Source organism: Adiantum capillus-veneris, chromosome 15 (genome assembly GCF_014529385.1).
Source record: "Adiantum capillus-veneris isolate H3 chromosome 15, ASM1452938v2, whole genome shotgun sequence".
NCBI classification, from domain to species: Eukaryota; Viridiplantae; Streptophyta; class Polypodiopsida; order Polypodiales; family Pteridaceae; genus Adiantum; species Adiantum capillus-veneris.
The window spans coordinates 81236999-81252461 of record NC_140945.1 but is presented as its reverse complement, the minus strand read 5'-3'; the positions used below and the strand labels follow the sequence as shown (position 1 = coordinate 81252461).

The window sequence follows — 15463 nt, the reverse complement described above, 5'->3', positions numbered from 1 at the left end:
ATGCGTCGTTTCTCCACGTCACGACGCTGCAGCTATATCAACGTGCGTTGCGGCCAGCTAGCAGCTTTAGCCTTCGACAGATAAGGTTGGTCTCGATCTTTATTAACTTTAATCATTTGTATAATTTGTATATTGTGCTATTTGAGGCATTTGGAGAGAGAGAGAGAGAGAGAGAGAGAGAGAGAGAGAGAGAGAGAGAGAGAGAGAGAGAGAGAGAGAGAGAGAGAGAGAGAGAGAGATGAATGAAACAAAATAAAGTAAAATGAAAGCTAAAATGAGCATGAGTGCTGAAGGATGTCCTATTTAGGGCGTTGTCCCATCAGTTTTAGCTTGAAGAGCATCGTCAATGTCCATCTCTGTAAATAGTTGTATCAAATGTCTCTCATGTTGTGCTGGGTAGAATAGTCTTGATTCTCTAACAAAGCTCCATCAATGTCACGGTGGCTCTTGCAGATGTAAATGTCTAGCTCTCCCAAGCTCAATGGCTTTGTTTATCAATATACCTTTGATATAAGTAGATTTGAAGTTAGAGAGAGAGAGAGAGAGAGAGAGAGAGAGAGAGAGAGAGAGAGAGAGAGAGAGAGAGAGAGAGAGAGAGAGAGAGAGAGAGAGAGAGAGAGAGAGAGAGAGAGTACACCCAAGTCTTTATACAAAAGACATGGTAAAGAGAGAGACATTTGTAGGGTCCTTCACTGTAGCTGTACAAACCACAAATTCGTCAAGAAAAACACTAAGTGATTCTTTTAGGGGACATGCACATGGCTCGGCCTATTGAGTCCCTGCGGTCGGTAATTCGTTTGTCCCTCCTGGTGTAGGGATTGGCACTCTTTGCATCATCTGTTATTATGTGCATCTGTTGCCTTGCAATAAACATTACGAACATTGTTTAATCGTTATCTATGTCTAATGCTATAGGTGTAGGGATTTTCACTACAAGAGGTTATGTGCTCTTGTGACGCTCTTAGCGACGGAAATACACTGGGTTTTTATAACCCCCGGCGTCGCTATAAGCGTCGCTAAAAGCGTCGCTACGAGAGCGTCGCTATATGCGTCGCTATAGGCGTCGCTATAGGCGTCGCTATAGACGTCGCTATATAGCGACGCTCATAGCGACGCCTATAGCGACGCTTATAGCGACGCTCTCACAGAAGAGTATAGCGACGCATATAGCGACGCTACAGAGCCATAAATAGCGACGCATATAGCGACGCCTGAGAGAATATTTTTTTGGTGGCAGGGCATTGAATGCCTGCCACCCATCAACCATATTGTACTTGATTCACTTTTTTAAAAAAGTGCAAAGGTAAATAATAGACCCAAAATAGTCACCCACAAGACGCATTGTTTGCAAAATTGACAATTGTACACATCATAGACAAACTGAATTGATTGGCAAATGTAATAATGACAATTGTACAACATCATAGGTATAAAGAATTGATTGGCAAAAGGAATTGCGGTGACAAATGTAATAATATACATGGTTCAAAAAGACGTATAAAATCCGTCTCATGAGACATAAGCTATGAGAAACCCTAAACTAATGCTATCTAGCTACGGCTAAACTGACGTCGTTTAATCAGACGTCTCATCGCGTCCAAGCGGCGTATCTGTCGGATTCTGCAAAAAAAGACAATAAGACAGTTTTCAGTAAGTATAAACATATAACGACATTTATAAAACAATACAAAAAATAAAAAAGAGTAAACCCTAATACTAACCATGCCGCTGCGAGAACTGAGAATGTCCATCAGGGCGTTTAAGCCCTTCCTGCCTGCGTACTCGCGCTCGTACGGTGTGGGATCACGTCCTGTCATCGACCACTGTCAAAACATACAAAGATTTCATTATGTTAGAACTAAAAAACTCATAAACCCTAAACTATCGAACATGCATAAAGAGCAATGTGAAAAGACTTACAAAATCGGCCTCAAATGATGCCCATCCACCGCTCCTCAAGTGGTGCGAGCTCCCTGCCTCTACTCGCGCTCTGGCTGCATCCTTTTGTTGCTTCCACTTGTCGGGATTCTCGCGCGCTGCTTTCTTCGCATTCTTCCAATCTTCTTTGGCCAGCCAATCTGGCCTATTCCACCCATTCTTGATTGCTTTTTGCACTTCGGAACGCTTGTGTTTGCAGTATTCGCGCATTCGAATCTTCATCAGGTCTTCATTGAAGCGCTGATCCCGTGTTGGAACGGGAAACTCATCATGAAGTATGCTGATACTCTGTTTTTTAAATCACTTGGTACTTCACTCCATTTGTTTAGTATATAGTGTCTAAACAGCTGAGAGCAAAGACCACGCATGCGCGAGATCACCTTCTTGCCGTCATCATCCATGATGATGCCGCCGCTGATGTCGACGGAGTAAGGCAAGCCCTCTGGCCGGTGACGCGTGAACCTGGGTGTCCCGGCAGGGGTCTCTAGCGGCGTGTCGATGGGGGTACGGACGTCAGGTGTCTCCACCGGCGTCTGGGCCCCGAAGCGAGGAGTGTCGAGTGGGGTGGCTCCTGGCGGAGTAGGTAGAGGTGTGTAGCTTCTAGGAACAGTCAGCCGTGCAAAACCTGGCGTAGACGGCGATGCTGTGGCTGGTGTGGGGGCGGGCAAAGAAGGGGAGGGTAAAGAGCCTCGTCGAACACGAGGCGGTGTGGAGGCATCGGTGGCAGAATCCCCACAACAACCGCCACCGCCACCACTAGAGCGCCGGTGTCTAGAAGAGTGTGACGCTCGTCTCGTCGACGCCGAAGCTTCGGAGCGCGCCGAATGCTCCGAAAGAGAGGGAGATGCGGATGGTGTAGGAACGCGCGATGATGCGCCAGAGCGATGACGCTCCACGTACCACTGTCTCTGCTGCGGTGACAAAGAAGAAAGAAACTCCTCATCATCCATACCTGCATTAAACACACGAATATTTAAACTTAATATTGAATGAATAGAGTAGACAATGACGCAAAGACCATTAAATACAATGACGTAATGACGCATATAAATACAATGACGCAATGAATCGAGTGGTAGAAGAGGCAAGTCGAAAACTCAGAATTTTCAATCAAAAGATGTGAGCGCGAGTAGAAAAGAGCGTTACACACCATGGAAGCTACTTAGAGAGCTAGAGCTTTTACAGCACGGAGCAAAATTGTTCAAATACAATATTTGTGGCTTTAAGAGATCTCTCTCTCATCCTCGCATAACTCAGCATAACTTCCTATATCTATATAGAGCTCTCCGTTTAAACACATATCCTCTGTTTCATTTTGTAGCTCCTCTGCATGCACCCCATATAGAGCAGTAGCATCTTGATGCTCGTCTGGCACCACCGCAGCGGCTTCTGATTGAGCATCTTCTCTGATCTCCTCCATTGATGTCGTTGTGATTGGCACATGGTAGCCTTCATACGTCCTTGCACTACGAGGGGCTAACTCTATGACGTACCACCAGTTTGATGTAGACTTTGTAGGATGAAATACTACCTGCCAGAGCCACATAACTTACATGAGAGCTTTCAAGCACATAACTTGTAAAAGGGGGATGTTAACTATTTATATACTTACTTGTTCACAATGCTCGGGTAGTACGAAAGTGTCTCTTAGGTCAGTCCATTTCTTAGTAGAATCCACCTCAAGAAAACCAGACTCTCCTCTACGCACAGTAGCGTTTCGACCCTCCATGATTATCTTGAACCATTGCACGTCGAACAAGTCGACAAAAAATCCTCTGTAATCGATCCTCAAAATCTCTTGCAGCGTGCCGAAGTAAGTGAGTTCCGCCACCACGGGATCTGCATCAGAGGAACGTCGTCGACTAGACTGTTCAAATTTTGCCATGATTCCACAATCTTGAGTAAAACGCTTTTTGTCGATTCGTTCCACCCTAAAATGTCGACCTTTACACCATGCTGCTGTGTATGACTTATACTACAACGAACAAAGATTATGAGTGGCCGTTCAAACGTTTATAAATAAAGTCACTTGCTAGTCGTACATTGCAAACTTACCTTGGTCGCGCAACCCCGAGAGTACTCCCACTCTTCTTCAGTCACTTCGTCACCACATTGTTGTGCGCTTTTCAATTGGTTGTGCAACCATCTTAAGCTCATGAAGGTTGGTAGGCTCTCCAGAACCGCTGGATAGTGCATCGGTGGTCGTCTTCCCCGTCTCCACTCGATTCGTGCCCTTTGTCGCTCTTGCTTTGCATCCTCATATTGTGAAATCCACTTTTGCATCACTGGATTGTGAAGCATGCAAAATCGGTTGATTTTAGCCTCTAGATCTTCCGTCATCTTCTTCTCAACACCGAGATTGCACATGACAATCCCAGATATGCGCTCATCATCTATGGTTCGCCATAGCGTGTCCCGGGATTTATCAAATCCGTCTAGCCACTCTCCAATGTACACTAGGGACTCTGATACCAACCAACCTTCTGCCATGCTACCCTCCGGACGTGCCTTTTGACGCACATATCCCTTAAGCGTTTTCATGAAACGCTCTAAGAAGAACATCCATCTGGAATGAACTGTGCCAGCTATTTCCACCTCATCAACTATGTGAATAAGAAGATGCACCTGAATGGTTAGCATTGTAGTAGGAAAATGTTTCTCAAACATGCACACAAGCTCCGCAGCATTTAGTTTGGCGAATGGTATGGAGTCTACGTCGATCTCCTTTTGTGAGATCCATTGCACCAGCTTTGCAAGTTTGTAGATTGTGTTACGGATGTCGAGAGACAAACATCCCTCAATGGCAACCGGTAAAATAAACTGTAAAGTATGTGCAGCAATGATATTAAAGTCCACATTTTATGCAATGATATTAAAGTCCACTATGAACGTACCTGACACATTTTATGCCAATCGTGTGACTTCAAACCGGTAAGCTTTCCTTCTTTAGTAAAACACGTTCGGAGCGAGTGCATTACGCCAGTGGGGGTCCGCAAAGATCGAATGGCCTCTTTTACTTTGCGTTCTTGGGCTCCTGTGAAAATCCATGGTGCTTTAGGAAGTTTTATCGATCCATCAGACGCTGTTTGCGGCCAATATTGCTCCATACGATCCACATTTCTAAGGTCAACTCTGGCTCCCAAAGTATCTTTCTTGCCGGTCAAATGGTCCCATAGTAGATTACCCACATTCTTGAATATGTGCATTGGATCGAGCAAGTGATTGATCACGAGTCGAGGCCAGTATGGTAACTCGTACCATAGAGATAGTCTCTTCATCCCTGGAGGCAATCCGTCATCGCACATCTCCTTCTGCTCTAACCATGCTTGTGCAGACATCCTTGGTGGCTCTCTTCCCAAAAAGCCGTCGCGTAACACATGATTCTCCGGAAGATACGCTTGATGACCTTCGTAGATTTGCTTCTTCAGTGAGGGTGCCCTACGTGCATTCAGTCTAGGTCCACATGTGACACATGCTCTGTATCCGCTTGTTTGAAGCCCTGCATGTATACACATGATAATAGATCAACTATGGGGAAAAAACCAGATTTACAGTGTCTGAGAGAGGAGTGTCAATAGATCACCTGAGCATTCTGTTAGCCCGGGATAGTCATGCATGGTCCACATTAGAATACCTCTGATCAAAGCATTCCGTCGTCCTGTGTGTCGGCTCATATCCACCACCTCTATGCCAATCCACAATTGTTGTAGCTCTTCCAATAGTGGACGAAGATACACATCCATATTCCCCACTTTATATCGCCCTGGCACAATCAAGCTTAGCCATAGGTGCCCCTTCTTCGTAGTCAACCACGGGGGAATGTTGTAGTTGACGATGACAACGGGCCATACACTGTAAGATGTTGATCTTTGACCAAATGGATTTACGCCATCCATAGCCAGGCCTAAGCGCAAATTTCGAGCTTCCCTGGCAAAATCCGACCATGTTTCATCTATATGTTTCCAGGCTGCGCAATCTGCAGGAATTCGTAGCACACCATCCGAAGATTTATTCTCCTCATGCCATGATGCTAGGGCGGCCATGGACTTACATTCGAAGAAATGCTTGATGCGAGGAAGCAAAGGAAAATGTCGCAAAACCTTTTGTGGAATTTTTGTCCCGTGGAGATCTACTCGATATCTTTCGGAATCACATTTCGGACACTTCTCCATGTCTGTGTATTCCCCTCTGAAAAGAATGCAGTCATTAGGACAAGCGTGGATAGAATTGTAATCCATCCCCAAGTTTCGCAAAATCTTTCTTGCTTCATCTCGGGAATCTGGCATCACATTGTCAGCTGGTAGAATGTGCTCTTTCAGCAATCTACACAACATAAAAATATGATACAGTCGTGTAAAAATCTATCAGATCATTATACACCATGAGTTCTATTAAAGTAAACTAATTGTAATAGATCACCTGAAAAGCGCTGTGACGCTAGTGTCACTCCATCCAAACTTTGCCTGCATGTTGAGAAGAACCAGGAGTGCTTTCAATCTAGACATACGTGCTCCATTATACAATGATGTATCGGCTTCACTTTTCATATCATCATAGATAAGCCTTTCTGAATCCATGATCGTCTCGATCATTTCATCAATCTCGGGCTCAAACATTGCCTCGTTGGGAATGTGCTCTGCATGATCATCCCCCGAGCTGTCAGAGGCTACATCTTGTGGCCTCACATATGCTGCTTGACCAAAGCGCCTGCGAATACGTCTATTGGGTTGCAAGATTGCTGCTTGTTGGCCAGCGTCAGAGTCCGACGAGTTATAATTGGCAACAACTCGATCTATAATAGATGGATCGAACTCGCCAAATTCACGAACGTGCTGCAAAGAAACACGTCTTGTCCGTCGCACAGCATGCTTGCATTGATTACAAGGACATAAGACCCTCGTTGAGAGATAGGTGTTTCGGTTGGACGGTCCCACATCCTCGTCGCTACTCATAATGAGGATAAAAAACTTATAACCTAGACAACAAATTTAATATTCTATTGGCATTCTTCGTCTTATCTCTCTCTCTCTCTCTCTCTCTCTCTCTCTCTCTTTACCTCACATTCTCTAGTCATGTCCAATCCCCGCACACCTCGGTCTAGAGGTGCACGGAGATCAGAACCACCGGGTTATAATCTCGTCTTTATTGGTCAATACCTATATTTGTGGGTACAAGAAATCTAGACACCCACGTCTACATGATACTGCATGTAGTGGACAAAATCCCTTTGCCTCTTCTCTAGCTGTAGCACTTCACTTCATCTTAACATCTTTTCACAGTAGATCTTTTCACTGTTCGTCTAACTCTAAACCCTAAACCGTAAGTAATTCTTGCGTGGACTCGATCTAACGTAAATAAGCGTAAATCTAAATAAACGTAAATCTAACTAAAAATAAAGCTAAATCTAATTTAACGTAAGTCTAATGACTAGAGGTTGTCTAGATGGTCATTGTGTCGGGGATGTAGTGACTCTTGCCGCCCTGAAGATCCACCTTCTTCCCTATCTTCTGAAGACATTTCACCAGTACTTTTGGATCGACGGAGCCCACTATGAGTGAAGGCAGCAATACCCTATATTCCATTGAGGGCTTTCTTCACCCGCTTCATGCAGGCATCGCAGTCTATGGAGACCCGCATCTAATCTAATATAACATAAATCTAAATCTAGCTTAAATAAATGTAAATCTAGTTAAAAATAAACCTAAATCTAATTTAATGTAAGTCTACATATAACCTAATCTTTAACGTCTTTTAAAATAGTTTCCTACGACGTTATAACTCTCTTCTTCCTGTGTGTGTGCGCGTGTGTGGATGTGTGTGCCAATAAAAAGAGATAAATGGTATAACCTTTCTATCACCCATGCCAAGTATGATAGATTGATTATGCCATTTCTCTCTTGAATAATAGGTCTTCAGTTCAACTCCTCGTCGGCTAGATCTTTAGGTCTTTTAATTTTAATTAGTTTCCTACGACGCTCCCTTAGTTTCTCTTTCTTTCTCTCTCAATGTGTGTGCGTTTTTTTGGATCGTATGCATGTTTTCTTTCTCTTTTCCTCTCTCAATGTGTGCGTTTTTTGTTTATGCATGTTCTCTCTCTCTTTTCCTCTCTCAATGCGTGCATTTTTTGTTTATGCATGCTCTCTCTCTCTTTTTCTCTCTCAATGTGTGTGTGCATTCTTTGTTTATGTATGTGTGTGCGTTTTTGCACTCTCTCTCTCTCTCTCTCTCTCTCTCTCTCTCTCTCAAAAACACTATATGTGTGTGTGTATGTGTGTGTGTGTGAGAGAGAGAGCGAGGGAGAGAGAAAGAGAGGAAGGGAACATGAGAATGAGGAGAGGGAAGGAGCATACCTGTCTCTCCTTCCTCTCCTCGTGTGTGTGTGTGTGTGTGTGTGTGTGTAAAAGAAAAAGAGAGAGAGAGAGAGAGAGAGAGAGAGAGAGTGAGGGAGAGCGTTACCTGCTCTTTGCTTGAGGGCGCCGAAAAACTCAGATCTGAGATCTGAGTTTTTGGGCGCGCTCGGTTATTTTTTTTACCCCAGCTGGCGTCGCTATGAGCGTCGCTATAAGCGTCGCTATAAGCGTCGCAAATTTACAAAGAAATTTGCGACGCTCATAGCGACGCTTATAGCGACGCTCATAGCGACGCCGGGAATTTTTTTTTTGAGCGTCGCTGTGTGAGCGTCGCTAATGTGAAGAGCCTCTTGTAGTGTTTTGCATTCACATGAAACCCAAAAGTTACTTGAGCGATCTTTAAAAAAAATAAGATGACTGCAGATAGCAAATCTTTGATCATTTCGGATAGTGTTGATCTTAGAAAAATAGTTTGGCATTGTAGGTACATTTTTTAATCTGCTTGCTTGTTCAATGGAGGTGGGCGAGGAAGTTGTCCTTGAGCTAACTAATTTTTTAATGGCAACCCAAGAAATAAAGAAGCCGTGGGAGGAGAGTTCTTATTATTTGTTTGGCCAATCTAAGCCAAAAACCACCTTTTTACATATATGGATTGATGATCATGTTGCGTGGGATGGGAATCTAGAGCTCCTTCTTCTGAAAGAGAGTCTACATCTTGTTGATTACTACATAGTCTATCGGCGCACGGAGTCCAGTTTGGTATCTGTAGATGTTATCTTAGAAAGAATGGAAGAACTTTCATCTATTATTCCTTCTAGAAAACTACTTTTGAGTGACTCCTATTATTCTCTTTTGTGGAGATGAGCAATGGATGTCACAAATTTCATGTAATTTGAAAGAATTGATGTAATGTCTCAATGCTTTACTTTGTGTCAACTTATAAAGACTATTGTTTTTTAAGTTGATGAAAGTCAGTTTTAAGTGAAGAAATATAAGAAATTACAAATGTACTCTATGTTTTACTTTTGTGTCAAATAGATGGAGCCTAGAGACACAAGGCTACATAGGTGCCAATGTAATTATAAGTGCAAGCATAGCTCTCTTGGGTATGAGCTTGTTAGTAGGAGGACATATTACAAGAACCTTCGTCACGATCGCAATGGGGATCTTCATCCAAGCATGAGTATTGGAAATTTTGAGCATCCCACCTCCAATTCTCAACCTACTGTTACGGTTGAGATTGCTCAAACGTCATCACATCAAGTACCTAGAAAACAATGGTGTTCATGCAAAGCATATTGCTATGGTGGAAGGTTCGTAGCTCCATCAACCTATAAAAGACATCAGGATGCTGAGGCTAGATATCGAGAAATAAACTCGGTATTTGGCATTCAAAGTATAAAGGATTCACGGTGTCAAGAAACCATTGTACCTACAAGCACAAACGAACTTCAATCGGAGTTTAATTGTCAAACTCTTGAATATAGTACTTTTGAAGCTATCGTAGATCAAAATCACAATGAAGGCTTTCAAGAGAATGCTATCTTCCATGGCTATGAATCTCCTGCAATTGTTGAAGGTAATCAAAACCTTGAAGAGCATGAGAATGCAAGGACTCTTGACAATGAAGAGCTTCTAAACAACGAGCAAGAACAACAACAAGAGGAAGATGTGGCAAATACAGATGATAAGATTTTCCAAAAAATAGTTCAAATGCAAGCCCTATGGGATGAACATCACGTCTCTATTGATTTTCAAGATCAGATGCTAAAGATTTTGTTTGGAAAAAGCACAGAGAATGGTGTAGAGAGTTTGAGTTCTCTCTTGGTAAAGCTTCCAGACAATTGGGAAGGCAACCTTGGTGGCATGAATGCTCCATCATGCTGGCCAGAGTTGAACACAATGTACAGAAGTCTTGGTATGGTAGACAATGAGAGATATCTCATTTGTATGGGTCTAAAGGGTAATACTCATCATCCTATTTTGTACGACCCAATAAATGAGGATAATTATGTCAACAACCTGAAGGATGCAAGGGTAGGAAATTGAAAAGGGATTGTCCTCATTGCTGTGAAAGATGCACAAAGTGTGCTTTGCCTCGAAAACAAATGATTTTCTTTGACTATCTTCCTATTCAAAAGCAGTTAGAGCTTATATGTTCTTCTCGTACCGTGTGACACGACATCTTGTGTATGTGGCGCCGCAAGGATAGATGGTTGAGTCGGTCGACCACAGATTTATCTATGGTTATTGATGAATTTTGGGATGGTGCCAAGTGTAAGGATCTCCAAGAATTTTGGAACCCAGCTTCAACCTTTGAGCTTCCTGTCATTTGTGAAAGATGTAGACACTCTTACAAGGCATGGCCATCAACATATGCTGCTGAGGAGTTATCCTTGAATTGGACCAAGGACCAACAAATGTATGCTTTTACATGCAAGTCGTGTCGTAGATTGATCAGAAGCGCGAAGAGGACCGTCAAGGTATCTCCTTTCATCGAAAGCAATAGCTTCTTGCTCATTTTTTGAAATTTTATATATACTTTTGTATCTTGATTGGATCTTTTTCTATTTTGATTGTTAGGGAGATCCGCGAAACTTTGCACTACTGCTCCATTGGGACGGTTTTCAATCATCAAAAAGGACAAAAAAAAATTGTGGGGTTGTGGAAATTCGAGTTTTGAACACTGGAAAGAACTCTATTTTACAGCCTATACCGATTTTATTTATCCCTTTCAGTTGCAAGAAGATTATTGGAGCCTCTAGAGATCTTTTTCATGTGTTTTTGGAGCCACTAGTGAGGGAGTTAGAGAAATTATATGTAGATGGATTTCAAGTTAATTTCAACTATCCTTCTCACTTGATTGATGCGGCATTGGTCTCTTCAAAAAACATTAGATTGCGTGCAATGGTAATGATGGTCACTGGAGACCATCCTGCTCAATGCAAGATTGGGCTATTTAAGGATGGTGGACAACACTTTTGTCGTAGGGACAAGGCATCTTCCACTTTGGATTCATCAAGCTCAGGCTTTCAAGGGAGATATCTCTATGACAGTAATCACTTCCAATATCGTTATCCACCTCCGAAGAGAAGTATAGTTGAAATGCAAGCTGCCTTGTCTCGATCCATTAGAGTAACTTCTCAGACTCAACGTGAAGAGATACTAAAGAGTGTGGGGTTGAGTGGAAAATCAAGCTTATGGAGATTATATGAGCTTTATGGATTTGACTTGTCATTGGATCTTGTCTATGACACAATGCACATTCTCTCATTGAATGTTTTTCAAAAGTATTTATCATTGCTTATGAAGAACTCAACCAATGACATGAAGCGTAGGATTGATGATATATCAGCAAGGGCCCTAAGTTGTGCTCCATCAACAATACGCCATGGACATTGGCCTAGAAACCCAAGCAAGTACCATGAAATCTACAAGGCAGAAGAGAACCAAAAATTTATACAATGGTGTCTTCCATTTGTCTTGCTTGAGGTAGAGGGTTTTCCAAAAATAGTGGAAGACTTGGGACTCTTGTTAATTGATGTTGCCCACATCTTTTTTAACTATACCAGAGACCATGGGTGGTCTAAGGAGGCTATAAAAGTAGCACAAATACTTCTTGCATCTTGGAGAGTCAGGAGTGAAGAGTCGTTGACTATCCATGTGGGAGATCCATTCATGAGAAAGGCATCATCATTGGTCCACGAAGGAAACACTGGAGACTGCCATCAAGTGAGGAGGAATGATTTATGAGTCAGTATGGATTCAATGCTGCTAAAGTGCTACAACACAAAAAGGTTCTATTCAAAGGAGAAGTATTTAGTGTAGGAGATACAGTTGTGGTGAGATGTGATAATTATCAAGAGAATGCAGCTTCTGTAGGTGAGTGGAAATCACGAATCAGATCCTTCTTTACTTTGCAGTCCCAGGAAGAAATTCTACTATTTTTTGGTGCACATTATTATAGACAGTCAATCCTGGTTGAATAAGATGTTGAAAAGTTGAATGTGGATCCAATTACAGGAATGAGCGTACTGCAAGTCACCCCTATGCCTTTCACTTGGGATTGTATAAGAAAAGTGAACTTACTACTACACAAGTTTATTCCGTGGAGGTTTCAGAATTGTATTACTGCCTATGAGACTAAAGATCTAGGCGTTCGTAGGCTCTTATTGACTACTGGATGTGTTGGATGTGTACCTCCATGGCTTGAGGAGAATGACATAGTCCAAGTCAAAGAGTTTGTGGATGAAGAATCTTCCTCTTGTCAACTAGCATATGCTGTTGTTCGAGAGGTAGACTCTAGTCTAAAGCGAGTACGGCTAACAAAACTTCAAGCAATGAATATCAGCTATGCCCAATGGAGAACGACCACCGAAGATGAGGATTGGAAGCTTATATCAACTTGCTCATCTGTAGTCCAAGGATGGAAAGTTTTAAAGCTAACAAGGGTTACAGATCAGGATGGAAAAGTGAAGTTCCTACCATGTATGTGGCAGCAGGCATGATATGCATCAAAGTGGATATTATTTATCTCTTGCTCTATGTAGACGCTAGGCTTTAATGTTGCTTTTTTCAATTTTCATGAATGATTTTAGAGACATGTTATTTTGCTAAAAGTTTAAAGTGGTGTCGATTTTTTTAATTTGTGTTCATATTGTACTTTTATTTATCACAAAGCTTAGATGTCTTTTTAATAGTATTTAAGTGGTGTCAATTTTTTTTAAATTCATAGCTTAGATGGCTGAGAATGATGTCCCTATCCCTTCATACGATGACATCTTTTGCCCACCCGAACCAAAGTTAAGAGAGCCAAATAGAATGTATGAAAGAAGCTCTTGGAGATGTACTTTGACGAGCAACATAGAGTGCTCTTGGACAACTATAGGATGGTTAGAGGATGGTTTAAGAACTATCCTTTTGTGGACGATTTGCGCCACAATCTCCTTGAGCAACAAAAAATTCACGATCTTATTTCAACTAAGATCGGTGAATTAGCACCTTTGAAGTTTGGACTCGGCAAGGCAACCTACCAATGGGAGGAGGCACACATTTATCAGTTTGTGCTGACCTATGCACAATCGCAACGAAAATATGATAAGAAGAAGATTACAAATGATGTAAGTGTGTGTATATTTTCTAAGAATAAAGATATTTTGCTTCATAGGGGCCTTATGAAATAAATTAACTAAACTCATCTGACTTTTTCAAGGCACACGGGACTGCAAAAAAAGAAAATGCTGGTACTATTGCTTTGAAAGGTTCAATTGTAGAGACGGTACTTATATTTTGACCTTTCTTTCTTATATATTAAATGTATGTGCCATGTGTTTACTTACTTATGTGTTTGTATAGGCGTCTAGCATTGAGCTAGTAGAAGTATCCCCTAAATTATGTGATGATGTGGGAGAGGAGACCCATGTGGATTGTATGCCATTGGCGGTACAAAATCAAGCTGAGGGCACATCGAGACTAATTGGCTCATTGAAAATGGTGAGTCTTTTCATAACTTTATGAATTGATTGTCTTTACAAGAATTATGAACAAAATTTAGTACTTTCATGTTACTAAGTTTAAAATTGAAGTCTTATGAAATGGTTTATCCATTATAGAGACAAGATTTACTCTTTATGTGGAAGAATACCGAAAGTATTGAATCTTCATTGCAGGAGCAGGTATATGTTTTTCTCAAGTAATATAGATACATAAAGATTAAACGATCATAAAAAAGTTTTTGTGTACTTCTTTTTGTCTTCTATAGGAATTTCAGTTTGAAGACCTCAATTTAGATAATATGGATGGATCTTTTCCGTCTTTTGGACCATTGTTATCGAATGGCAATGTTAAAAGAGTCAAAGCCATGCCAGAGCAAAGAGAAAGTCTTTTGAGTGACATGACATTGAAGGTAATGCCACTAATGGCATGTGTTTTGTTCTTTACACACAAAGATTCTCATTTATGTTTTATGTTTTTTAACATTAGTTGGGATATGAGACTGTGGATTCTGTTTCATTGTCATATCAAGCAAATAATCATGAGGCGTCACGAAAAAGTACTAGACAGAGAAAGGTGACAATCTCTACTTCAATGAAATTTTAAATATTCTTTCTTTGACTTGTACTCAATGTAATAAGGTGCATAGTGTTAAACTTCTTCAAGAAGATTACATATTTTGTTCATGGGATTATTTAACAGATTAGTGCAAAGCTTAAAGAGTCTCTTGATACTAAGCTTGGAAAAGAAACTTCCAAGAAGATAAAGAAGAAAACAAAGGTAGTGTTCAAAGTTAACTTGCATATTGTGTAACCAATAATCCAAATTTGTTAATTTTCAGCTCTTTTTGTTGATTGTTTTAGGATAAGAAATGCATTGCAGGTGACACATCGAATGTGTATGTTCCAAAGTTTGATGAAGTAATTCTCATCTATTTAATATTAGTTCTTTTGTAAAATGTATTTTCATAAAACCCTTTGTTTATAGTAGTAAGTTATGTGTTTATGTAGGTTTCATCTTTAAATGTGGAGGATGAGGAGACTATTCTCCTTAAGTACTTTGATCTGCAGACAATTGATGACATGTATCTAGTTTTAAAAGCTAGTTACTACAAGATAAAAAGGGAGGAGAGCTCATTTTTTGAGAAAAAGAGAGGTTTGAGTTTGGAGGAAATGAGAGTGAATTTGGTGAGGTGGTTGGTTGATAGTGGGAGGGTTATCATTGAAAGGCAACTTGATCATGAGTTGACTTTTGATGAAGTGAAAGTTGTTTTTATGTAAGCGATCAAGTTCAGAACAGACCATGTTGAACATTATATTTCATGTTATTTTTCGTTCGCTTGATGATTGAACATTTTATTGTTTTAGAACCAATTGATTATCTTTTTTGTGTTAATGAAGTTATTTTTTATTTGCAAAGAGATTGAAGTTCAATGTTAAAATGTACTCACTTTAAATCATAAGTTTGACAATACTTTCAAGAGAAATCTACTTCATTATGAGTAATTTTATTGTTACTTTGAATTGTATGTGATAGAAATCTTAAAAAAGACTTGATCTTCTTTTACTCAAAGTAGTTAGTTTACTGATTAGTGTTATGTGTGTTATAGTGGATAATCCAAAAATGACGCAAAGACAGTACATTGGTCGGTTTAAAAACTAAAAAATGATTAATATATATCT

The 15463-nt window shown here is 40.8% G+C and overlaps 1 protein-coding gene across 6 annotated transcripts in view; it reads left to right on the top strand.

Moving 5' to 3' along the window:
- Positions 1-15124, top strand: part of LOC147440962 (uncharacterized) — an 18173-nt gene extending 3049 nt beyond the window's left edge. Inside the window, exons 3-11 of one of the 6 annotated variants that reach the window (XM_086482741.1) lie at positions 13177-13408; positions 13501-13566; positions 13644-13781; positions 13901-13963; positions 14050-14193; positions 14271-14357; positions 14484-14561; positions 14645-14701; positions 14792-15124. In XM_086482741.1, coding sequence (XP_086338867.1) covers positions 13178-13408; positions 13501-13566; positions 13644-13781; positions 13901-13963; positions 14050-14193; positions 14271-14357; positions 14484-14561; positions 14645-14701; positions 14792-15061 — 1134 coding nt within the window. In that variant the 5' untranslated portion in view covers position 13177 and the 3' untranslated portion in view covers positions 15062-15124. Of the gene's footprint in view, positions 1-8772; positions 10483-13023; positions 13409-13500; positions 13567-13643; positions 13782-13900; positions 13964-14049; positions 14194-14270; positions 14358-14483; positions 14562-14644; positions 14702-14791 lie in introns of those variants that run through there. The other 5 variants (XM_086482739.1, XM_086482740.1, XM_086482738.1 and 2 more) reach the window with 5 other exon arrangements.
- The last annotated feature ends 339 nt before the right edge of the window (positions 15125-15463 follow it).